The sequence below is a fragment of the Talpa europaea genome, assembly GCF_964194135.1.
Source record: "Talpa europaea genome assembly, chromosome: X".
NCBI lineage: Eukaryota > Metazoa > Chordata > Mammalia > Eulipotyphla > Talpidae > Talpa > Talpa europaea.
Genome location: NC_140081.1, coordinates 69,846,628 through 69,871,343, shown reverse-complemented (window position 1 = coordinate 69,871,343; position 24,716 = coordinate 69,846,628). Strand labels below are relative to the sequence as shown.

At 37.4% G+C, this 24,716-nt stretch overlaps 1 protein-coding gene across 1 annotated transcript in view; it reads right to left on the bottom strand.

The window, feature by feature from the left end:
* The window catches only part of ALG13 (ALG13 UDP-N-acetylglucosaminyltransferase subunit), a gene marked incomplete at both ends in the record, with an annotated part of 74,772 nt that overhangs the window by 10,075 nt on the left and 39,981 nt on the right, over positions 1–24,716 (bottom strand). The window contains 14 exon segments of the mRNA XM_084258489.1: positions 1,674–1,847; positions 9,506–9,671; positions 10,893–10,964; positions 15,414–15,469; positions 15,568–15,600; positions 18,152–18,272; positions 18,678–18,834; positions 18,986–19,099; positions 19,519–19,765; positions 20,490–20,617; positions 21,631–21,731; positions 22,029–22,093; positions 23,383–23,491; positions 24,490–24,565. Coding sequence (XP_084114615.1) covers positions 1,674–1,847; positions 9,506–9,671; positions 10,893–10,964; positions 15,414–15,469; positions 15,568–15,600; positions 18,152–18,272; positions 18,678–18,834; positions 18,986–19,099; positions 19,519–19,765; positions 20,490–20,617; positions 21,631–21,731; positions 22,029–22,093; positions 23,383–23,491; positions 24,490–24,565 — 1,619 coding nt within the window.

Sequence of the window (24,716 nt, the reverse complement as noted above, 5' to 3'; positions counted from 1 at the left end):
ACTACTGTGATCATGTTTATATGAAATTCTGAAACAGCCAAAATTATGGCACAAAATAATTAGAACAATCATTGCCGCTGAGGGGAGGCAGAGATGGAATTAGCTAAGACTGAAAAGGAACATGAGGAGACTGAGAGAACAGAATTACTTTATACACCTCAGTGGGAATCTGAGTTACACAAATGCATGCATTTATTTGTCAAAATTCAACAGAGTTGAGCACTGCAGCACTGAGTTCAATCCCCAGCCAGGTAGCTAGCCCACATGGCGGCAGCAGACCTCTCCTGTCTTGCCTGCTGCTTCCCTCAGCAGTGCATTCCTGTCAATTGGCCTGTTCTGCTCCCCACTCTGACTCTAGTGAATCCTCTTACCCCACTCCCTGCACCTCTGGCCTACACCCCAGGCTCTTGTATGCATAGATAAACAAATCTTAAATAGAAAAGCTCAACAGAGCACATTTACAATTTGTTTGTAAACTTTACAATTAAAAAAATAGCCAACTAGTTAATGATGTGTGCTGAAGTTTTTAAGGGGAGCTATGATGATGCTCACGATTTACTTTGAAATGCACCAAATATAAACTATAAAATAAAATTCAAAAATATAAATTCAACTTTCATATATATTTGAATATTTTCATAACAAAATGCTGGAATATACAGAATCAGCATTATGAGGTACTGAGTAAATCTTGGGCAGGAGCTAGGTAAGCAACCACAGAAGAGGAAAGATATCAGGTGTTTAGAGTAGGCAGATTAAGGTGGAAATGATACTATTAACAAATTGGGAACTCAAAAGAGAATTGTTCTGCAGGGCCTGGAGAGAAGAAGTGAGATAAAGATGAGGAGTTTCATTATAGACTAAGGGTGAAATGAAAGACAAGTGAAAATGTCTGGCAGGTAGCTAGAAACTAACAGCCCAGGGCTAGAAGAAATCATCTATATAAAGATGATAAAATTTTAAAGTAAAGGAACAGAACAGAGTTGCAAAAGATCTTGGTGACTTAGGGGCTAAAAAAAAAAAGAAGCGATTAAAAAAAAAAATCAAGAGACTGTTACAAGCAAGGAAAATATAAAGAAGCTACAAGCAACTTTCAACTACAATTCTCTGAGAAATACTGTCAAACTGAGGTTTAACAAAGAACTGTTAATGGAAAGCTATTCCTTAGTTTTCATAAGGAAACAATACAAGGCAGGTATCAAGGCAGATCAGGACCCCAATCCCTCCCCCGCCAAAAAATAAATAAATAAAACCCTCTCCAAATTTTCATAAAATTCAATTAGAATTCTAAATATCAAAGACTGCAACAATTTCAGATACTTGTGGTAAGACTTTAAGACATGGTGAAGATTTTTATAGCAACTCCTGCTTTTCAAGAAAATAGAAGAAATCTGGTTGAGAATCCTGTTCAGAGCAGACATGTAGCTACAAAAAAAAAAAAAAAAAAAAAAAAAAAAGCAACATATGTCAGCTCAACCATCCACTTCTTGATTGTATATAAGATGTTCCCAGCTTAAAACTGCTCCTTTCCTTAGTCACTTAACTAGCATTATACTCTGAGGTCAATTTCCATAGGACCCCAACTCTACCTCACAGGACAACCAAATAGAGATGTACTTAAATTTAATTTTCAGACCCAATCAATCTATACACAAACCTCAAAATCTGCTTACCCTGAGGCAGATCACTACCACTTGGATCACAGGAGTAAGGTGGTGGTGGTGGTGGTAAGTTTGGTGCCTCTCCTACCTCAAAAGGAGGAGGAAGAGGTGGTGGAACAGGTAGAGAAGCAGCAGCAGCAGCAGGAATAGAAGCAGGGAGATATGGATAGGATGATGAAGGAATCACTGAAAAAAAGAAACAAAAGTAAGTAACAATGCACAACTAACACCTTAAAAGCAGCAGTTCAGGGCCTCCCTGGTGGGTAGTGGAGGGTTGTCTTCAGTGCTATCACCTGTTGTGGCCTAAGTTTGATCCCTGGCCAGGGAGCTAACCTACATATAGCACAGCAGACCTCTTCTGTCTCACTCATTGCTCCCCTCTGCATTGTGTTTCAGTAGATCTACCAGTCTGCTCCCCACACTGTTTCTGGTGAATCCTCTCACCCCTGCACCTCTGGCATATACCTTAGTTCTTTCATGCATAAATAAAATCTTTTTTTTTTTTAAAAAAGCAGTAGTTCATCTTTTACAAATTCTTGTGTGTCTCCAGTATGGTCAAACAACTCTAATTCTTATAATTTGACTTATAAACAAAAACTTGAAAGGTGAACTGCCTGTGGGCTGAAAACTGGGAATTCATTACAGGTTATTCTGAATTAAGGAAATTACTTAAAATTAAAGGGGAAAAAATGGAAGCAGCAGGGCTCAATCAAGACTTTGAACATGGGCTAACAGGTATATAAAAAAATACCATTAAAGAAAGTTTTAACTTGGCTTAATACTCAATTCAAAGTTAATGCTTTCAATCTGCCATTCTTAGTCAAATCACAAAATGCAAAAACTAGTAAGAGACTCAATTGCACAGATCATGGACTTAAGTAATCCCACCAATTTCTTTTTTTAAAAGATTTATTTATTTATTTATACAAGCACCGGGTACAGTCAGAAGCGCGGGAAGGTGAGAGAATTCACCAGAGCCAGAGCAGGGAACAGAACAGGCAGACTGACAAAATACACTGCTGAGGGGAGCAGTGGACGCCGCAGGAGAGATCTGTGCACCAAGTGGGACGCTTGCCGGCAGCAGCTGCAGATGCTGTGCGCAGCTTCGCAGCCCAGCGCTCAACCGCTGCACCAACGGGAAGGCCCAATCCCACCAATTTCTACCCATAGCATTAAAGGAATATAAGGAACTAAATCATGAGTTCCATTTGTAACGATATACCAGAAACTGAAACAAACATGCTGGATGGTATATCTTACCCATTTTAACTTTCTATGCCTGTTACTATTGTTTAAAAACAACTCATTTTATGAGTTTGTTTTTGACATAAGAAATTCAAATGTTTGGGCTTCCCTGTTGGCGCAAGGGGTTAAGCACCGCACTATGAAGCAATCCCCAGCCTCTGCAGCATGAGTTCGATCCCCGGGTGGCCAGGGAGCAACCCACATGGTGAAACAGACCTCTCCTGGCTTGCCTGCTGCTCCCCTCAGCAATGTATTTCAGTCTACCTATTCTGCTCCCCACTCTGTCTCTAGTGAATCCTCTCATCCCTCACATCTCTGGCCTGTACCCTAGCTCTTGTATGCATAAATAAATCTTTTTAAAAAATTCAAATGTTTAAACGTGAATACATTGCTCTGTGACAATGAAGGAAACAATGCAGTTCCACTCTAGTAAAAATAAGTATCTTCATGCATACACAGTATGACAGATAAATTTGTTAAACGTTCCAGCAAAAGATGGATGATACAACCCTTCAGTTACTTGAAATAAATCATTTTAGTCAACTTAGAAATTTAAGTACTAGATTTTATCATTGTGTTTCTTGTACTATAATTTTAACCCTTAGAAGTATAGCAAATCATCCATTTGTTCAATAAAGGCTTAAATTCAGTTTCAGAACAGATAGTTTAGTATAGGAACAGGCCACACAAAGTAAAAATTTGTTTTTCAGGTACTTCAGTGAAAGGAATTGAAGGCCAAGTTTTAGAAGTAATCTACAGTTTCAGTCACTGACATAAATACTAAAAAATACAGCTCTATGCAGTGCCAAAAACTCAAAAACACATGAATTTTACTGTATTTACAGTAAATTTTAAAATCTTGCTCAAATCTTGGGAGTGCTGTCATATGTAGAGATTTCTACTTTTGCTGTGGAAGATGAATTTAATAATCAGAACATCTCCAAATGTTCTAGAGGCTTTATATGGGTTTGTTTTCTATAAAATCATGGCTTCTTCAACAAAGCTCCTTTCTTATTCCTTTCAAACTAACACACTGCAAATGGAATAAATTAGCTAAAGATAGAATGTGATTATGATCGCTAGGTAAAAAATCAACTACTAGACAAACAGGTAGCTAAACAAGTTCTCACAGGTGTGAGAGAATCAAAGGTATCAGAGATTTGGAGGTTACTTTGCCTGAATTCACCTTCCTTGTAAATACATATTACAAAAAGCCCTTATCAAAAAAGTTTTATAACTTCCAGTTGCTCCAGAGATGCGCAAGCATCTGCACAGGCTTAATGGGTATAAGTTAAGGGAGGGATGGTTCTAGGACAACTGAAACAAATTTTTCTAAAATGCTAATGAAAACCAACCACATTCAAAATGCTATTTCCCCCTGTCCAGGAAACTGTAGTCTGCCTCAGGACATTTCAGAAAAAAACATGAAAAACAGTAAGCCCCACAGATCTCTAGATCACTGGGCAGGGCTGGGACTAAGATACACTGAGGTACTAAAGTTAAGGGACCACCAAATTAATGCATCGTGGATATCGAAACTTTATAAAGACAGGATCCAAGCCTGTACTGTATATCTCAGGATAAATACCTCAACTCACCATAAGCCTTGCCCAAAAATCCTCCTTATTTAAAATTTTGATAGTCTATTGTGGATTTTTTACATACATTTTGATTTTTTTAAATAGCGTAAAGTATCATTTATCTTGCTCACTATGGTGTTTTGGCATGCACTCCCTTGCATTTTGCACCCAGGAAATGTGAGTCACTGGTCCCAGCCCTGGCAAGTCTTGGGAATAGTTACCAAAACCCAGTTAACAGAATTTAATGATGATGAGTTAGGAAACTGATATTAAAGGCAAGGTTAGCCTGGTTACCTGGCTGCTAAGAAGTGACTTAAAGGAGGATGGGATGTGGCTGCCAGAGACATGAATTAACACAATGGGAGACATGAGCTGTTTCATGTGGATAACTGACAGGAATGATAAAAAACTAAAAAAGCAGTCATGACCTGGTAGAGGCATACCTGAGGTTCATAAGAGATTCAAAGAACAAAATGGAAAATAAATGAAGGCAGTATACATTTTTAGAAGAAACTACACAGAACACAAATCTGGCATTTAAAGGGTAAGCTTTCAGTGATTCTTCACAAATGAGACATTATAACGATTGATTCACCTTATCACTTGATTTTTTTTAAGCTCAGACATGTGCTTTTGGAATCAGAAGTCAGTACTTTCCCTTTACAGAGTAATAAAGCCAGGTCTATATTAACATTTCCAATAAAAATTTCTGTGGCCATTAACATATAGTGTATATTTTTGTTCCAGGCACTGTGCTAAGCAATTGTTTTTATTATAAACCAAATAAGTAACAAATCAAATATATGATTTAATGAATTGTTTTAAAGTGGATACTCTCAAGGTCAAGAACTGAAACTTTGCCACCACGCCACAGAACTTCCATGTGCCCCACCCCAATCCCAACTCTCTCCCTTCCACCATAATTAACCATTATCCTTTCCATTTTAAGGAAATGCTTCTTTTTTAAGTGTGGTATCACCCAAATGTGAATCCTCAGATACGATTTAAAGTTAGAATCTTGAATCCCTTTTGACCTATTGTCCCTTACTCCATTCTTCTTAGTTCTTCTTTTCAAACAACCTGGGTCCTTTTGACCTGTTGAGTTTGCACGGAGAATTCTGTGGACTATATAATCATAGCGCAATTCAACATGTTCTGCATTTCTTGCAAATAAGCAGAACTAGACCTAGGAAACTAAACACAGGACTGATTTCTTTGGCACATCTAAGTAGGCAATGTCTATTACTGATGTTAGCGACTGCTAACATCTGTTAAATACCCATCCATTAAGGCTGCAAAATGATTATATTCTGCCACTTCTTTCCCACTGAATAGTAGGAACATTTCCCCTCAATCTCTCACCTTATTTTCCAGTTTTCAAGAAAATGAATTGGTTTCCTATCATCCTCTTAAGGTAACCAATTTTAAAAATATCATTAGGAACTTTTAATGTATTTAATATGTTCTAATCTATTGCAATGATCACTGTTGAGGTGTTTCAGCTTTGGCCAGGTGGAAGCCATTTCAAGATGGCTCCTGAGTCCTTTGACATGACCCCAGTCTACGATAGCTTCTAAGCTTATCTTGAATATTTCCTGCCCAGACTTGGAAGCAGCCATTTCTCCATGAAATCTGTTTTGTATATGAGAACTGGTATTTTAAGACAACAGACTAAATGCTAAAGATACTCATTGTTTCTAAAGTCTTTTCAGTGGTCAGTTAGGAAATAAACACACATTGAAGATAGAATAGTCTCTTTATACTGATATTCCCAATTCCAATTGGAGGCCATAGTGCTTTTATTTACTCTTTATTACCACCGTATTACCTTTCTTCAATACTGAGGCTCCCAGTTTGCATGGACACAAAGCAAAATTAGAACATTCCATACTCCCAATTTGTTTTGGCTTACAATAAATCCTCAGAACTGAGGATCTAGATAAAGAACCTGATATGATGACTGAGAGCATTAAACAATGATTTGGGCACATGGTTCCTCAATTCTCCTGTTTTTAAAAATCACCATATTATTTCTACTGCCCAAACAAAAGGCTTTATTTAACATAGTATATTCTCAATCTCTTGGGTTTCATTTTGTCTTAATTCTATATTTAATACTACTTATGTTTATGTCTCTAATTGTCTCAGCAGTCTAACAGTCAAAATTCATTCTCTGGTTTACTGTGGTCCATCCAAAACAACTGTTTGGGATAGTAGAAGTATTCTATTTCTGTACTGTCCAACAAATATCCACTAGTCATATATAGCTTTGAGCACTTGACAACTGAAGATTTTATATTTAAAATTTGTCACATGTGGCTAATGATACCTTGCTTGACAGTATTGCATTAGTAGATTCCTCAGAAAGAGCTCATGCAAATACTCTGAATTCTTACAAACTGCTCTTTAGGTTTGAAAATCAGTTTGGATAGGTATAAAGTCTTTGGTTCATCGATTCATTATCTAAAATTATGCTCTAATTTCTTGCAGCATAAAGTATTGCTGTCAAAGTATCATGATTATATTTCCTTTATACTCCTATAGGTTCTTTGATCAAGATAATCAGAGGATTGTTTTTCTTTAAAGTCCAGTCATTTCACTAGAATATCCTAGTGGTCGTTTTAAGTAAATATTGTCAGCGATGCAGAGTATTTCATATTTCAGTATGTAAAAATTTCACCAAAGCTTTCTGGATTCTAGTTTTTATTACTTGTTCCTTTAACTTACTTTGGTTTTCTGCATCAGGATTTCTACCTAGCATTTGAGTTCCTTTGCCTAACTTCATTTTATATTTCTTCCCTTTCTTAATCTTCCTCTAAAGCATTATCTGTTGTATAAATTTGGCTTCCCTGGTGGTGCAGTGGTTAGTCTCAACATTATGAAGCTATCGGCAGCCTCTGCAGCATGAGTTCGATCCCCGGCCAGGGAGCTGATCCCCATGGAGCAACAGACCTCTCCTCTCTTGCATGCTGCTCCCCTCAGTAGTGTATTTCAGTAGAGCTGCCTGTTCTGCTCCCCACTCCCTCTGGCGAATCCTCTCACCCCCGCACCTCTGGCCTACACCCCAGTTCTTGTATGCATAAATAATCTTAAAATAAATTTGGTCCTGTTCCTTTTAAGTCTTCATTACAGAAATTACTTTTAATTTCTAATGTTTTCCTGAGTTGTTACCTAATCGGAGTTTTTCTAATTCTGGCCTATGATATTCTTTAATGTTCTCAATTATTTCATTAATGCAAGAGACTAAATGCTCTAAGCTCATTTTGCATTGTTAGGTTAGTTTACTTTAGCTTGGTTCTGTTCAATGGACACATTTGTGACAAGCTTTTACAGTAGAGATTTTTGCTTTTTTTGTCTTAAAGCATCTTTATACAGTAGTTGACCTTAATGCTTTTCTGCTAGATTTTAGGTAAACTTATTTTTCCATGAACTTGAGAGTCAGGTGAGGTATACAAAAACTTTTCTTATTTCCTAAGGCTCCCATTTCTATTGCTTTTGTGGTGCTTAAAAACATGACTCCTTCCTGAGAATCTTGGCTCTTTCAACATTAGTCTGGACTTGTTCTTTTCCCTATCTTGATTACTTCTGATTCCACTCCCGGCAGTTTCCATTTCAATTTCCTAAAAGGGAGCCCTGGAGGTCAGTTTTGGCATTTCTTTAGGGGCCAAACTGCTCCAAGTGCTTCAGTCTTTTTACCATATTCCCAAGGCACTCACCCAGTACACTGAAGAGGTCAAATCCCTTCTCGGTCTTAGCTACTCCTTCCAAATATTAACTCTCTTTGGGATTCTTCTTTTCTCAGGTCCAAAGACAATATCCATGATGCTTAACTACTTGCTCCCACACAGACCCTGATAACATGCAGGTCTTATGACTAGTGGTTTGTCCCTCCCTGCTTAAATTTTGGGTTTGCTGGAGATAGCGTGTCACCTATTTATTAAGTGTTGTTCGTGGGTTTTGGCTTTGCTATTTTCATTTTTACATGGGGGTGTCAGATTGAAAAGCTATGCTACTGTTGCCACCACCTTTCCAGTTCTGAGAATTTCAAATTATCTCATTGGTACTTACAACCACTTCATAAATGGGTAGTAACAGTACCCACAAGCACACAGACAAAGAAGTTTAATAATTTGCCGAAAATTATATAAGTAGTGAGTTATAAAACCAGGATTCTAATTATCTCATTGGTATATGACAACCACTTCATAAATGGGTAGTAACAGTACCCACAAGTGCACAGACAAAAAAGTTCAATACATAAGTAGTGAGTTATAAAACCAGATTCTAAGGTAGATCTCTTAAATTCTAGAGCCTAGTTCTATATTATGACACTTGCAGGAAAATGATTCACTATACAAAAATGTATTTTATAGCAAATTTTCAGGAACTCTGTGAAGCACGAAACCCCGTCTCCCCTTAATTCCTATATAATAAAACAACTCAAAGTTAGAGAAACTAATACAAGTCCTATAAATAGTGGGGGTAAGCAAAAATATAGCTTCAAAATCTTATCAAGTCAAATTTGCAAAAACAATTGAAACACCTATCCTCATATCTCATGGGTTCCTTGACTATAGAACATACTTTATTAAGTAGTCAAAAAAGCTAAACAGGGCCTCCCCTGGTGGTGCAGCAGTTGAGTGCTGGTCTGCGAAGCTGCCCCACAGCCTCTGCAGCACCGTTCGATCCCTGGCCACCGGTGAGAGTCCCACATGGCACGACAGACCTCTCCTGCTGTGCCCGCTGCTCCCCTCAGCAGTGTATTTCATCAGTCTGCCTGTTCTGTTCCCAGCTCTGGCTCTGGTGAATTCTCTCACCCTCCCGCGCTTCTGACTGTACCCAGTGCTTAAATAAATAAATATAAGTTATTTAAATATAAATAAATCTTAAATATATATATTTTAAAAAGATAAATACTGGAAATTAAAGTAATCCTATCTAATCAACTAGAATTGTTGTATCTACATATTCATGAATAGGGAAAGAGGCTTCCAAAGAAAGCGACCACTAATAACCTACCTGGCCTGCCTTGTGTAGGTGGAGAAACAAATAGAGGCTGTATAGCATTCTGTGAGGAAACTGAAGTGGTACTACTAGCTTGATTAGCTGTTGCACAGTTAGATAAGACTGGAGCTGGATCATTATTGGCACGGGAAGCTGCAACTGCTGCAGAATTTACCATCACCTGTAAGTGTGGAAGAAAGTTTAAAACTCTTAAGTTTGGTTTCTCAAACAATATTAGTCTCTGATGCTAAATTTCAGGAAATAGTATTTTGATTAACTAAACAGTGAGAAATCAATACTTATGTAAATCCTCTATAAAAAGTTTCTTTCTTTTAGAAGTCTCCATATTAATTTCAGAGCTTTAACTTTTATTCTTTTTCTGAAAAGGTAATAATACATTAATGATTCAAAAATCAAGTATAAAATTACATACAGTGACGTTTCCCCCACACTTCTGTCATCTATCTGCCCAATTTCCTGCACAGAAAGGTAAGTTCTGGGTTTCCTACATTACTTCAGTGACCTATAACAAACATTTTATTACATGCATATATATTTCCCTATGCAGACAGCATGGCTTTTTTTTCTTTATGAGACTGCAATTTGTTTTTCTGATTAGGCCAGAGCTACTTCCCCATGACACCCAATAGGGGTTGTACAGGGACATTCAATGGATGTGACAACTCTTTCTAAAGACAAAATCCACGCTGGCAACCTCCATTTCCTAACCACTACACTGCAGTGTAGCTGCTATCCGCTCTGGTCATCAGAAACTTTATTCAAAGTCACCAGTAGTCTCCAAGGCAACAAATCCTAACAGACATTTGTGAATACTTGTGCTGCCCGACCTCTTGGCAACAACTGACATGTTTGCTCCTTGAAACAGTCTCTTCCTAGGGCTTTGATGATAAACTCCTGCTTCTCCTCCTTCCTTAACTATCCCTTCTCTGCCTTCTTGAAAATTTGGTGATCCATAGGTTCTGTTCCAGATGTACTTCTCAATTTCTTCCTTATCCCAGAATGACCTTATTTACTCCTATGGTTTCAGATCCATTTTTGATGACTAGACTTGGCCTAATCTACAGTAGAGCTTCCCATTTAAGTTTCATTAAAATAGAAGAGACTTGACAGGTAATTCATATTAACTATCTCATTATGTAAGAGGTTCAGAGTAGACAATATGCAGTCTAACACCAGCACCCAGAACAGTGTCTGGAACACAGCAGTTTCTCAATTTGTTGAATAAATTTAGTAATCACTGTGCCAGGCACAACAAGGTGTAACAATACTTAAGAACATAAGCAGCTTCTTTAAGTATGATGGAGGGCAAAGAAAAAGTAATTACTTATTCCTTTGTTCAGACCACTGCAACTGACTGCTTGATTAACACTATGAAGATTACCTTCTGGGGATAGTCATATGAGGTAACTGTATCCTGAGGAGACATAGAGCATGGTCTTCTGTCCTGAAGAGACTTTAATGAATAAAGAAATAGTTAAATAAAGGGAAATTAAGAAACCAAATAATACATCACTAAAGTATCTGCCTTCTTTCAGTATCTTCTAAGACCAAATGAAAGTGATGTCTTGAAAGCATAAATTTGGAAGTGACTACTAAGACCAACATTCCAAAGGGTACCATTTTAGTCACTGATTTAGATAATTGTTCTAGTTCCTATCTACAAAGATCCTCATCACAGCTAACACTAATCGCAATGAAAACACTAAAATGTTAACTGAGGATTATTTACTTTCTTGGAGGCCTTTCTTGTCTTTCAAGTTCAAAATCAGGACCAACAAAAGTGCTAAAAGAAAACACTCCATCTAAAAAGGCAGCTTGGGACAAGGGTAGATAATTGGTTATTCAGCCATCCCTTCTAGCTCAAGACCTTGTTTTTCTTGAAAGTAGAGTGATTTGTTTATTCACATTCTTCTTTTCAATCCAATTTACCACCTTATCCTCACTTGCAATCTAATGAAAAACTCATTTTAAAAGGCTCTGAGTTATCTTATGAATGACAAATTGTCACAGAAGCAAAAAAAAAAACATGTAGCAGCAGACACTGGTAACACTGAGAAGAGCAGGGAACTAGGGGAAGTAATCCACAGGAAAGAACAACACCATGACCACAAAAGATGAGTCCAGTTTAACTTGGACTTAAGAGTGTATGTTTCTAAAATTTGTGTTTAAGTATAGCCAAAACATCTGCCAAAAAGCAAGCTAGCCCTGGTTCAGAAAGCCGAGTGTAAATGTTAAACTCTAGAGAAGGATTTCTTTGAGAATTGGGCATGGAATTAGGTAGAAATAAATGTTCATGGTTTCTTAGAAGACTGTGCCTGAAGATCTTTAAGAGGACCTCTCACCTCATAGAAACTTGCTATGGATTTGAAGACTGGAGAATAGAAGTGAGCACATCAAGAGATCAAAAGCTACTGTGCATTAAAGTTCAGAATAAAATGGAACGTGACAACTGAATTAAAGGTGCAGAAAGAAAGAATCGAAACCTGTCATCCCTGATGATGAAATCTTTACCTGCTTTTTAACTTGAGTGGCTATTATAAGAGATGGCATAAAAAGCATGTAATAGAACAGTAATGGAGTGAGGGGAAAAACTTTCTCTAGACTGGCAAAAGGAGGAAAGGACAAAATAAAGAGAATTACACATCATATGTTCTTCGACTTTCTAAGATGTATTGCCTTATCAGTAAAAACAAATATTTAGTATCAATAAAAACGAATAATTTAGTACATAGTACATCAAGCTACCAAAGTTAAAAGTAGTCATAGAAAATAGTGTAGTTACTCAAGTTCTTCATAAATATTCCAGAGTTCCCATCTGCATACATGGCCTCATCTAAACTTAAATATAGCCAGCTGACTTGTGTAGTCAATGAAATATTAGCATTAATATTAAGAGGCATTATTAAATTTCCCTATCTTCTGCCCTGCCAAGGTGATTATCTCAGTTCGTGACTATGATGAACAAAAAGCTTGCTACCAACCAGTACTGGACATGTAACATTACCAAGAACAACTGTCCTGGTTAAGCTAATGAGATTTTGGAGGGTAAGGGGAGTTACAAGTATACTGAGGCATAAGCTAGCTTGACTATAACAGTAATCTATTAACTAGAAATAGTGTTACGATAAGGAAAACCTCAGTTGAGAAGGTGGTTATGAACGTGTATGAACTTGTAACTATTAGGGGCAGAGGTGTGGAAAACAGAATGTTAGTTGTGCGCTTTGATTACTGTTAGCAAAGGTTAGGCAAGGTATCTTAAGACATATGCATATAGGGGGCCTCCCTGGTGGCGCAAGGGGTTAAGCACCACACTATGAAGCAATCCGCCACTTCTGCAGCACGAGTTCGATCCCCGGCCAGCCAGGAAGAAACCCATATGGCGCAGCAGACCTCTTCTGTCTTGCCTGTTGCTCCCCTCAGCAGTATATGTCATCAGTCTGCCTGTTCTGTTCCCCACTCTGTCTCTGGTGAATCCTCTCACCCCCCACATCTCTGGCCTATACCCCAGCTCTTGTATGCATAAATAAATCTTTAAAAAAAAAAAAGACATGCATTTAGAAAAGTAGACTTCAGGCAGGAATGAATGGGAATAGAGTCCTTGAATACAGGAACTTGCACTGAAGAGGCAACTGCTTTCACCCAAAACTATAAAAGATACAACTGATTACTACTCTGACCAACAAAGATCACTTAAAATTTGGCTTTTTGGGCATCCCTGGTTGCGCAGTGGGTTGGGCACAGCGATGTGAAGCTGTTCTCAGCCTCTGCAGCACGGGTTAGATTCCCAGCCGGCCAGGGAGAAACCCACATGGCGCGGCAGACCTCTCCTGCCTAGCCCGCTGCTCACCTCAGCAGTATCTTCAATCTGCCTGCCTGTTTTGTTCCCACTCTCTGGTGAGTTCTCTCACCCTCCTCCGCCTCAGATCTGTACCCCAGTTCTTGTCATAAATAAATCTTTAAAAAAAATTTGGCTTTGAATAATCAAATCATTTTTTAAATATCTGACTGCATTAAAATATCCCAAACCATGAGTCCAAATAAAGATGTTCTACCCAGTAATTCTTACAGCACTTGAAAAGAAATGGCTCACTAAAAAGCATGCAATGGCTCTTCCATCAATGCCGAATAACCTCAAGATACTTGCAAGAGTAGAGACACAAAGGCATAAGAAAATAAAGAATTATAACAAATCTGTGTAGTGAATCTACTAACAAGAAACAGAATTGGCAGTATGGCTACTGGCAAAAAGAAGGAATCAAACAAAAGCAGCATAATAAATTAATCATACAACCAAACAATGAGCAGAAAACAACCACCCATCTGAGATCAAATGACCTCTGTGCGCCCAATTTTCTGAATACAAAAGCTAATTAGACTATTCCGCTACAAGGATTATTTTCCAATGCCTACTTCAAGGAAAGGGGCCTTGGAGTAACCAAGGGTCCCTTCAGGGAACCGTCCCCATGCCTAAGTTGGGGGTCCTCACAATGTCTGTTACAATGTTAGAATTACTACAGGTTAGTAATTGTTTCTCCTATTTTTCCCCTTTCTGTATGGTAACTTTTATCACAATGGTTCAGTATCTGCCCCACCTTTGTAAATTATGTGAGGAGGTGGTAAATAACTTTATATCTTTGTATTCTTGGTTTTAGGCCATCAGATCAAGAAGAGCCACAGCTGGACCAAATACAGAGTAATGCACATTACCCAGAAACCTTGGGCTTTGAGTTTAATTACATTAAATAGGATTTTTAGGTTGCCCCCTTTGAGGTGGAAGCAAGTGTTCTGCCTATGGGAGGGAGTTCAATTTGGATGTTGTGGATCTAAGTGCTGTTAAAATATTTCAAACATTTTGACTTCAAGTTACAGAAAAGATTCTTCAATGGGACATGCTTTGGCATAGAAAAGAAACTGACAAATAGTCAGCTCCAATTGTAAGCTGCACCAGTCAGTGACCACCACTTTTGTTATCTGCTTTGGCAACAAAGGATGGAGATTCCATCAGCCTGAGTCCCTGAAGAGAACCTTCCTGAGGACCTCCAATGGTTATGTAGCATAACTAAGAAATGAACTTTTGTTATATTAAATAACTGATAGTTAATGGTCCATTCTCACTAACAGAAAAATGGTAAAATACTCAAAAAAGAAAGGTCACTGCTAATGCTTGACTTTCTTCTTGTAAACACATATTAGGAATACCTGAATAGATTAATTTCAGAAAAGGATGTAATGACTAATGGATAATTTCTGGGTCTCAATTTCTTCATCTATAAAATTTAAATTTTGTAGATTTAAATACATTTACAGCAGGTCCTTATGTTACATTCATTGTCATTTCATCATAAAGTTGATGAGAAAAAAATAAGATTCCTAGTCAGGGCCACTGTATGTGTGAAGTTGCATTCCCATGTCTGTGTGGGCTTTCTCCAGCAGTTCCCTCCCATATCCCAAAGATGTGCACATTAGGTTAACTGGTGTGTCTGAATTATTCCAGCCTGAGAATGTAGGTGTGCATTTGAGTGCACTCCACCACGGAAGAATGCCTTGTGCAGGGTTTGTTGTCAACTTGCTTCCTAAACTACTGGGATGGATTGTGGCCACCTGAGACCTTTAATAGGAATAAGTGAGTTAGAAAGTAAATGAATACAAGCTATATCATATAGAAGAGCTTTGGGTCTTCATTTTAGAAGTTTGATGATGCTTTTGTGGCTAGAAATATGCCATAGGAACTTACTTAACTCTTGATGATATCAATTAACCTATTTATACATCATTTAGCTTTAAGTCAATTTCCTCAAAACTATGACATTAAATGACTTACTGCGTAGGTATAGCTCTTAAAACAGTGCCCTAGTACACAGTAGGAGCTATAAATGCCTGTCATTATTATATAAATACATACCAAGTTTGCTGTAGATTCAGTTGTGCTATAAACACCTGAAGTTTCATAGTCTGAGTCTAGAGGATAGTCAAAGTAAAGTTAAAAATGAAAATTATTTTATAGTTTAAAACTTCTATTAAAAATAATGATAATGTTGTATTTAGATCTCACTGACCTGAACGATAAACATATTCTTCATGATATCCACCTAGAAAAAAAGATGGAAGAAGTGTGTTCTATAGAACATTTAAGGTCAGCAGAGTCAAATAGCCAGCGCTTGCTTTATCTCATATTTTAAGGACATATGTTCAAAATAAAATGTATACATATTTGAAATAAATGATTTGATCTTTCATACTAGTCAACAAATATTGAAGCCAGAGATTGGCTGGATATGGTACAAATTTGTCCTCTGAAAATCCCTTGTTTCTTAGGGTTCAGGCAGAGGTGAAAAACCCAGCTGTTTCCAATTTTTCCAGTCAGGCAAAGTGGTGATTATAAAGTAAACTCAGCATAATCTATAGCTCACAGGTGTTTTCAGGTAAATAATACATTTTAAATCCACTTGTCCTCAGAGGATGGCCCAGTGGACTGAAGTAATTTCCTTTAAGACTGCTGTAGAGGGGGCCTCCCTGGTGGTGCAAGGGGTTAAGCCACAACCTATGAAGCCGTCAACCCCTTCTGCAGCAGAAGTTTGATCTCCGGCCGGCCAGGGAGCAACCCACAGGGCCCAGCAGACCTCTCCTGACTCACCTGCTGCTCCTCTCAGCAGTGTACTTCGGTCAATCTGCCTGTTCTATACCCCAGTCTGTCTCTGGTGAATCCTCTTACGCCCCACACCTTTTGGCCTGTACCCCAGCTCTTGTATGCATAAATAAGCAAATCTTTAAAATAAGATATTTCATTGTTAAAAAAAAAGACTGCTATAGCGGGGCCTCCCGGTTGGCCCAAGATGTTAAATCTCAGCAATATGAAGCAATCAGCAGCCCCCACAGCATGAGTTCAATCCCCGGCCAGGGAGCTAACCCACATATGGCACAGCAGAGCTCTCCTTCTTGTCCACTGCTCCCCTCAGTAGTATATTTCAGTTGACCTGACTATTCTGCTCCCCACGCTGTCTCTGGTAAATCCGCTCACCCTCCCCACCCCCCGCAGCTCTGGTCTACACTCCTGTATGCATAAATAAATCTTAAAAAAAAAAAAAAAAAAACAACTGCCATAGCATTGAAGTGCAGAAAAGGTCAGTCTTGGACAGTTTCCCACAATATAAAACCCTACACATCAATCTGGATTTGATTTTTTTTTTGAAGAGTCCAGATGGATTTATTGTGCTTTGTAATACAATTTAATAAACTGCTATTTTTCTCTGAGAAACTGATAAAATGTTCTTCCTGCTATGTAAAAAAAATATGGAACGCTTCATGAATTTGCATGTCATCTTTGCGCAGGGGCCATGCTAATCTTCTCTGTATCGTTCCAATTTGAATATACATGCTGCCAAAGCAAACACTGGATTTGATTCTTAAACACGCATGTATGGCAACCCCTCTATATAGCAGAATTTAAGGTAAGAAAAAATATTTGGATACTGTGCATATGCCACTACAGGTGAATAGCACATCTGAAGGTACCCACTATGCTAAAGGGAAGGCAAAAGGATTATGTTAAGGAACAGGTTACACATCTTTAAGCAAATGTATGCCCATGCATGTACAAAGTCTCCACCACAGATCATTCTTATGCTAGAGATTCTGTCCTCATTAAATTCCCAGAAATATCTCTTCATCCACATAAATAGCAGAAGAAACAATATAAGAAAATAAAGAACTTGACTGGTAAGTCAAGTCTCCACCAGACACAAAGGACCATATATCACTTAATTCCATTTATATTAAATCTCTAAAATAGGTAAATTCATTAAAACAGAAAGCAGACTGGTAGTTGCCTAGGGCTGGGATCAGCAATTTGGGGGGAAATGGGGGGGTGGCTGCTATGGGGAACAGGTTTCTTTTTGGTTATGAAAATGTTTTAAAATTGACTATGGTGCTGGCTATATAACTCTGTGACTATATAAAAACCATTTAATTGTACACTTTAAATGGGTGAATTTATGGTAATTTTATAGCAATAAAGCTGTCGTAAGAAAAAAAAAATGTCTACTACTTACCAAGGCCATGCAATTTACTCTTTAAACCTCAATTTCCTCATATATAAGATACCACATTCCAGGGAAGAATAAAATATTGTAATAATAAATATAACGACATAGAAGATGATCAATTGGGTTGAGTGAATAGTAACATTTACAGATCAAGTAGACACCTAAGTGCAAAGAATAATTTCTTAACGTCTTACAAAAGTCACTCGTCACATAAAAGGTTAAAGTAATTACAAAAATTGGCGAGGACAACTCTAAATAGTGGCTTACTAGTAAGGAATAGATGTTTTCCATACTGAAATCTCACTAAATCAAAATTCACTAAAGACCTATGCAGAGATGAAAATTAAGTTGCTAACAATATAGTGGCCAAACTATACATCTGTACTTCTCAGCAAGCTTTGAAACAAGAACTGGTAACTCAATACAAGCTGCCAGAGTAGAGTGAGGTCATTAAACCAAAATGGTAGGTTACTTCAGAATCTTGATGTTCTAATTCCACAGAATTATCTTTTTTAAATCAAATTTTGATTTGCCATTAGTTTACATAAATACGTAATTTTGGAATAATCATCTCTTAAAACAACTCTAATTGACTCACCACTGTCACTTTGACAATCACCCTCCTCGGAATTCAATGTTTGTTTGCCTGAGTTATGTCCTTGCCTTGCAACACAGTATCTTGAAGCAGCAGGAACCATAGAAGAGGGCCCTCCATGATTCTGTATCAAAGAGACACACATTCCCAAGTAGTTTCCCCTTTATAATCAGAAAAAAGGCTAGAGGGGTATTTTGAAAGTCAATTAAAGAAACTAGACTAAGAAAGTGAACTGCTGTTGTATGAGACCTATGGAAGTAAATATTTTAAAAGTACTATAGAATCAAAAAGAAATGAGCAAGAAAATAGAAAATATTAACCCATATTTTATAGGCAAGATCACTGTCTACCATTTCTTTACAAAAATGTTTATTCTCCTATCTTTAAAAGTGCTAAGATGAAAACATGTTTTCCAGGAAGGATTTTAATCAGTCATTTGTACAAAAGTATAAAATTTATCCACTATCTTTACTTTAAAAAAAAAATTAAAAAGTAAATAGTTATTTGAATGCAGCTTTGACCTACTTACAGGTAAAGTTGGATAAGCAGTCTCATCCCCTTCTTCAACTTCATAAAAGGTAATGGTTTCTTCCAAGCCCCTGGGCATCTGTCCATTCACAGGGGCAAAGCTATACTGGCACTCCTTATTCATACAATGCATCTGGCGGTGACTACGTCTAAAGGAACTGTAGTTCAAAGAACAAAAAGGGGAGAAACTATAAATATGGTAATAATGTGTTCCTAACTCCTAAGTAACAGTTCAAACATCTCAAAGCTGAAACTTTAAAAAAATTATTACATGTATTTGCTGACTTTCAACATTTAAAATTCACTTACCGAGACCTATAGGAGAAATTATCATAACTCTGACAGCACCTTTTACCTGGGGCAGGGTAAAAACCAACTTTAGGCCCCATGATGTTTGGCCTGTTTATAAAGCGAGATGAATCCCTAAGAATAAAGGGAAAGAAAAAGTTAACTCTTTTTACACAGTAGTGCTTCACTCTCCTGTTAAATGAAATTAATACATCTTTTTACAAACATCCAAATAAAGAGCTTTGCTTTCCCAACTACTGTTACTAGGTTATTATCCATTATTAATGGATATAGTGACACATATGTGGTACTCATCTTCATGGTGTTTTACCTTCTAACATTTCTTCAACTGCACCACACTTCCTTAGGCTACTAACAAAGTCATTTGACAAGAATTGAAACATACATCTCCATCCTTTATTCGCTCTTCTTTAAGTAGAAATTTAAAAAAAAGTATTTAGGTATTTCTAAATGTTACTATAATTCTGTACAGGAATTATTTTCAAGATCTAAAACAGAGATGTACATTATGTTAAAAATCAGTTAAATCTTACCTGGGCACTCCATAGCCCCGACCTTCTCTCTGAGGTATATGCTGAGGATGAAAGAGTTCACTAGCCATAACATTTTCAGCCGTCTGTGAGTACTGCATAGAAGGGTCGTGCCCATAATGCATACTGTGCTGAAGCCGGGGTGGAAGGAATGGGTCTCCCCTGCTGTAAGCCATAGTCACATAAAACTCTTTCCCTCTAACTTTTCTGAACATCTTCTTCCGTTGTTTTATGTCCATCTCTGACATAGCTTTCAGGCAAACAAAGAAGCAGCAAATAAGTTTCATAACTAAAGCAAAAGATTCAGTGTTTCAGGGCCCCATCTGTTCCACAAATGCCTAATATCTCCGATGTTTTCTTGGGAAAAAAGCCAAATAAACATGGGGAGGGAATTTTTCTATATTTTAAGGATGCAACAGATCTCCCATTTAGAGGGCAGAACCAGCAAGTAATTTCTTTTATCAACATCTCAGCACTATCTTTAGTATTGGCATATTTGATCATGAAAACGGTGTCATCTATATTACTATTATCCAAGATATTATCCCTGTTAAATCTCTATTTCTATTATTTTATAGTTCTTTGAGAAATCTTTTCATAAAGTTTTAGAATCTAAAATCCACTTTAGGGCCTCCCTGGTGGTACAGGGGTTAAAGTCTCAGTGCCTTCAAGCGATAGCCAGCCACTGCAGCATGAGTTTGATCCCAAGCCAGGGAGCTGACCCACATGGTGCAGCAGACCTTTCCTGTCTTGTCCACTGCTCCCCTCAGCAGCGTAATTCAGTGAACATGCCTTTTCTGATTCCCGCTCTGTCTTTGGTGAATCCTCTCACCCCCTACACTTTAGCTTAAGTTTACACAAGTCTTCACTGTGCTGCTGCATCAAGGTGCAAGGGGTGGAGGAAGGGAAAGAGGGACAGAGGAAAGACTAAGGGAAAGACTAAGAGAAATAATGAAAAATTTCAGCATACAAACCCATTTCTGGGACATAGGCCCCAGGTATTTTCTGGAAACCTCTTCCTTTCCGACAGGGCACAGCATTCCAGGCAGGAAGAGGTGTCACTTGAGTAACTGGTTTTAAGTTAGCCAGTGGAACAACATGCCTTAAGTTAAAAAGATACCATCATGAAGTCACTGCAACACAGATTTAATTCTCCTTCAGTACAAATACTGCATCCCTCCTGCTTCCTTTTCAAGTGTTTTCTACCTAAATCTCTTGACACTAGCTCTCCTATTGCCATTTTCTTTTTAGTTAGAAAAGTTAAGAGTAGTTTATACAATTTCGCAATTGTCTATAGCACCTATCACATTCCAGAAGAAAGATTGTTGTAAACTATTAGTTCACAGATACTTGCTGCCTCTCCTTGGATTATATTTGCCCATTCTAGAGACAACAGTGTAATCTATGTGAGCAGATAATTTAAGAACCAGCATGTGGTTTATCCTTTCATTTTTTTTCTGTCTGTAGTCATGGAAGCAAGACAGAGCTGCTATCATCTTGCATCCTCTTTGCTGACCGCGAGGGACATGCTAAATGACTAAGACTAAGAAATGGGCTTTACTGTTTTAAATTGTTAAAATCTTTTGGTTGTTAGAGCAGCATAACCTAGTATAATGGTTCTCAAAATAAACCAAAAGCGTCAGTATCACCTGGAAACTTGTGGAAGTTCAAATTCTTGGTCCTCACCACAGACTAACTGAATAATCAGAAACTTTCATAGTGAGCTCAATCTGTTTTAATAAGCCCTCAGGTAGTTACAGGAATGCAAATGTTTGAGAATGACTGAAGGAGCTTATCTTGATATTGTCAGAGACTCAGTAAGCAAACCGGCTTTCCAATTAGTATAAACAGTTTTTATACAGGAATTAGTATTAACAGTTTTAAATAGTTTTTATACAGCTATGGTGCTTAATATTTCCAGTAAGTCAGCTAGTGCCTAGGACTTGGGAACTTTCATACATAGGATACTGAAATGTCACGTCAACATATACTTTTACAATTTGAGCTAAGTCATCTTAGGCTGATGATAACTTTGTATCTCCTAGAAATTCTAGATTTAGTATTACAAAAATGCATTAGGTGAAGATTTTATTAATTCAATAATTCTATTCTTACTTTTCTGCCATTTCTTCAATGAAAACTGTTACTGAATTGTTCTCATTTCCAACTTCCTGAATATGAGCATTATAGTATTTTCCACCTGATTCCAAGCGAACCTAAAAAAGGGGAAAAGACTGTAAGAATACATATAGTCTCGAGTCCATTGGGAGATATGGCTTCTGCCAAACAAAAATGGAGTACAGTGTCTATTGAAGCACAGTTGATTACACTGCCAGTCTGATTCAATGGAGGGGGAGTCTTACATCAAAATCACAGAAGTTTGTAACTGAAATTTAACACAAACACAAAAACACATTGCCAGCATTTCATAAATACATTTTATTGAAGTCATTACTAACTATAACCACAATCTTCGAAAAACAAATTACTGATTCTTCAGAGAAGGAACTAACCTGACACTTGTCTCCCAAATAGTATTGTCTCCCAGCATACTCCATGTAATCAGATTTTTGAAGTTCTATTAAAAGAAAATGGAGAATCAAGCTCAACTGGACTGGTTCCTTTCCTATTTTACATCAATTAATCATCTCATTTACAGTTACTGCTATAAACTAAAATCTGAGGGGAAAAAAAAATCCCAAAGGACCATTGTATCACTTTTGGTGGGTTATTTCTGCCAAAATAGCTTTATAGTATTAAACACAAATAGGTGGTTGTTGGGAGGTTACAATTTTAAAGCTGATCTAACACCAGTAAAGTATAATTTGAAAATAACACTTCACAGGTTCTTCAAAAGAGCCTACTGCTTTTAACAACTTACTGTGTTCCATGAGGTTTAAAACTCCATCTAGATTAATCATACCTAGGTGCACCAGGGCTTAAGAAGTTGAATATGAAACATTAAAGGCTACCATGACTTTTTTTTTTTTAAGATTTATTTATTCATTCATTCATTCATTCATTCATTTCATTCATTCATTTATTTATTTATACAAGCACTGGGTACAGTCAGAAATGCGGGAGGGTGAGAGAATTCACCAGAGCCAGAGCAGGGAACAGAACAGGCAGACTGACGAAACACACTGCTTAGGGGAGCAGCAGGCATGGCAGGAGAGGTCTGCCGGGGATCGAACCAGCGCTGCAGAGGCTGTGGGCAGCTTCACAGCCCAGAGCTCAACCGCTGTGCCCCCAGGGGAGGCCCTAAAGGCTACCATGATTTAAGGAGAGAGAAACAATTATTTCAACAGTTGGCAAACTTTCCCAGTTGTCAGGTAGTATTTTAAATTATCATGGGCCATACAGACTCCATCACAACTACTCAATTCTGCCATAAAACATTATTTATGGACATGGGAATTTGAATTTAATATAAACTTCATGTGTCACAATAATTAACTTTTCATTTTTCCTACCATTTAAAAATATAAGATCATTCTTAGCTCATATAACATGCCAAAATAGGCAGCGGTCAGATTTTTTCCACGGGCCATAGTTTACCAACACCTAACCTACTCATTTATCAATGAGAGACTACAATTTTGGGGGGGAATCTTAAAATTAACCAATGGTTAGCTCCACAGTGTTTGCATATTTGAAGTCCCAAATAATCAGAATTTCAAAGATACCTCCCCACTTCTAAATCTGTTTTCTCCTTTGGATTTTAGTCATGTATTTAATAAGCTTTAAAGTACCAGGTTTGGGGGGTTTATTTTTGGTAACAGTACATTAAAAGTCTATGAGGAGCAATTTGCAAAATCATTCTCTTTGATATGTCAGGATTCAAAAGTATCCTGTTGATTTCATTACCTTTTCTGCTGTCCAACCAAACATCAAATTCTACATTACGATAGATTTCTGGATCCAGGGCTTTGAGCACCTTATAGGGGAAGAGCATCTTTGATGGATTTTCTGGAGACTTAAACAAAAATAATGATGCTACAAAACTCATCAGCCTTCCCTTAAGTCTTCATTCTGTGAGAAGGTAGAATTAACATTCTTTTCTCCTTTTTTTCTTAAACTGTATACATATGGCTCTCCTTCTTCATTGAAACAAAAAATGAATGACAATTTTACTTGCATTTTAAAATTTCAGGAAACTAAGCAAACAAAATGTAAATAATCTTAAGGATTTTAGATGGCAGAAGGGAAGTACTGTACACAAGCAGTCAATGCAGGACACATTATAAATTTATGCAACAAAGACTGGGATTAAATATTCGGCCAGGAAAAAAAAATTCAGCCAGGGCTATTCAAGTGTCATGAGAGGTGCAAGTGTTTCTGTACCCTTAAATTGTATGGACAAAAAAATCTGTAAAGTTTACTTCATTTTGATCAAAATCTGTTACAATTGCAAAAGCAATTGCCTTTTTTGTCTTCTTTCCTAGAATCTCACCATACTCAACATTGTTCCCAAATTACCAGCATTGAGGGACATAGAGACTGTTAAAATACTTCACCTATTAGACTGCCCTCAAACTGAAGGTCTGCTTGATATTAAGCCTATAAAGATGACAAAATTTCTCCCACCCTAATAGACCAAGATCATTACCTATTTTCTTTGAATAGGGATAAGCATACGCTTTCATGAAAAAAAGAAACAGCATCAGAAGATTGATTACAAACTGAATACCTATTGGCTTTGTAGTATTACTTTAATTTTTAAAACAACAGTCTCTGAAATAGTCAAATGCTCAGTTTGCCTCAAAAAAAAAAATCTACAATTTTGCAGAATGAAAATTTAGAGAACACTAAGCACACATTCACATTCTCAGTTTAAGACTTTCACAAAGGAAAACATTAGCAACTCCTCCCTTTCCCCATATAACCAGAACAAACCATCTGACCTTAACTATTTTAAGTTATGATGCTGCAAACCAAGACTATGAAAAGTCTTTGCCCTAGAAAATCTCAAACCTTTGCTTCTTCAGTTCCTTGATTGTACCCCTCTGGTATATTTTCAACATTGCAGCTGGCATCCCATTCTTCAGTCCTAATTGAAATGATTTAGAACAAAAGAGCTTTATATAAATGCAAGTCTAATGACTATACCACCACCTAGTGGTGAAAGCACAGTGTTAAAATTGAGACAAATACTTCATTACAACATTTACATTTATGCTTCCTGTATACAAGTATCTACT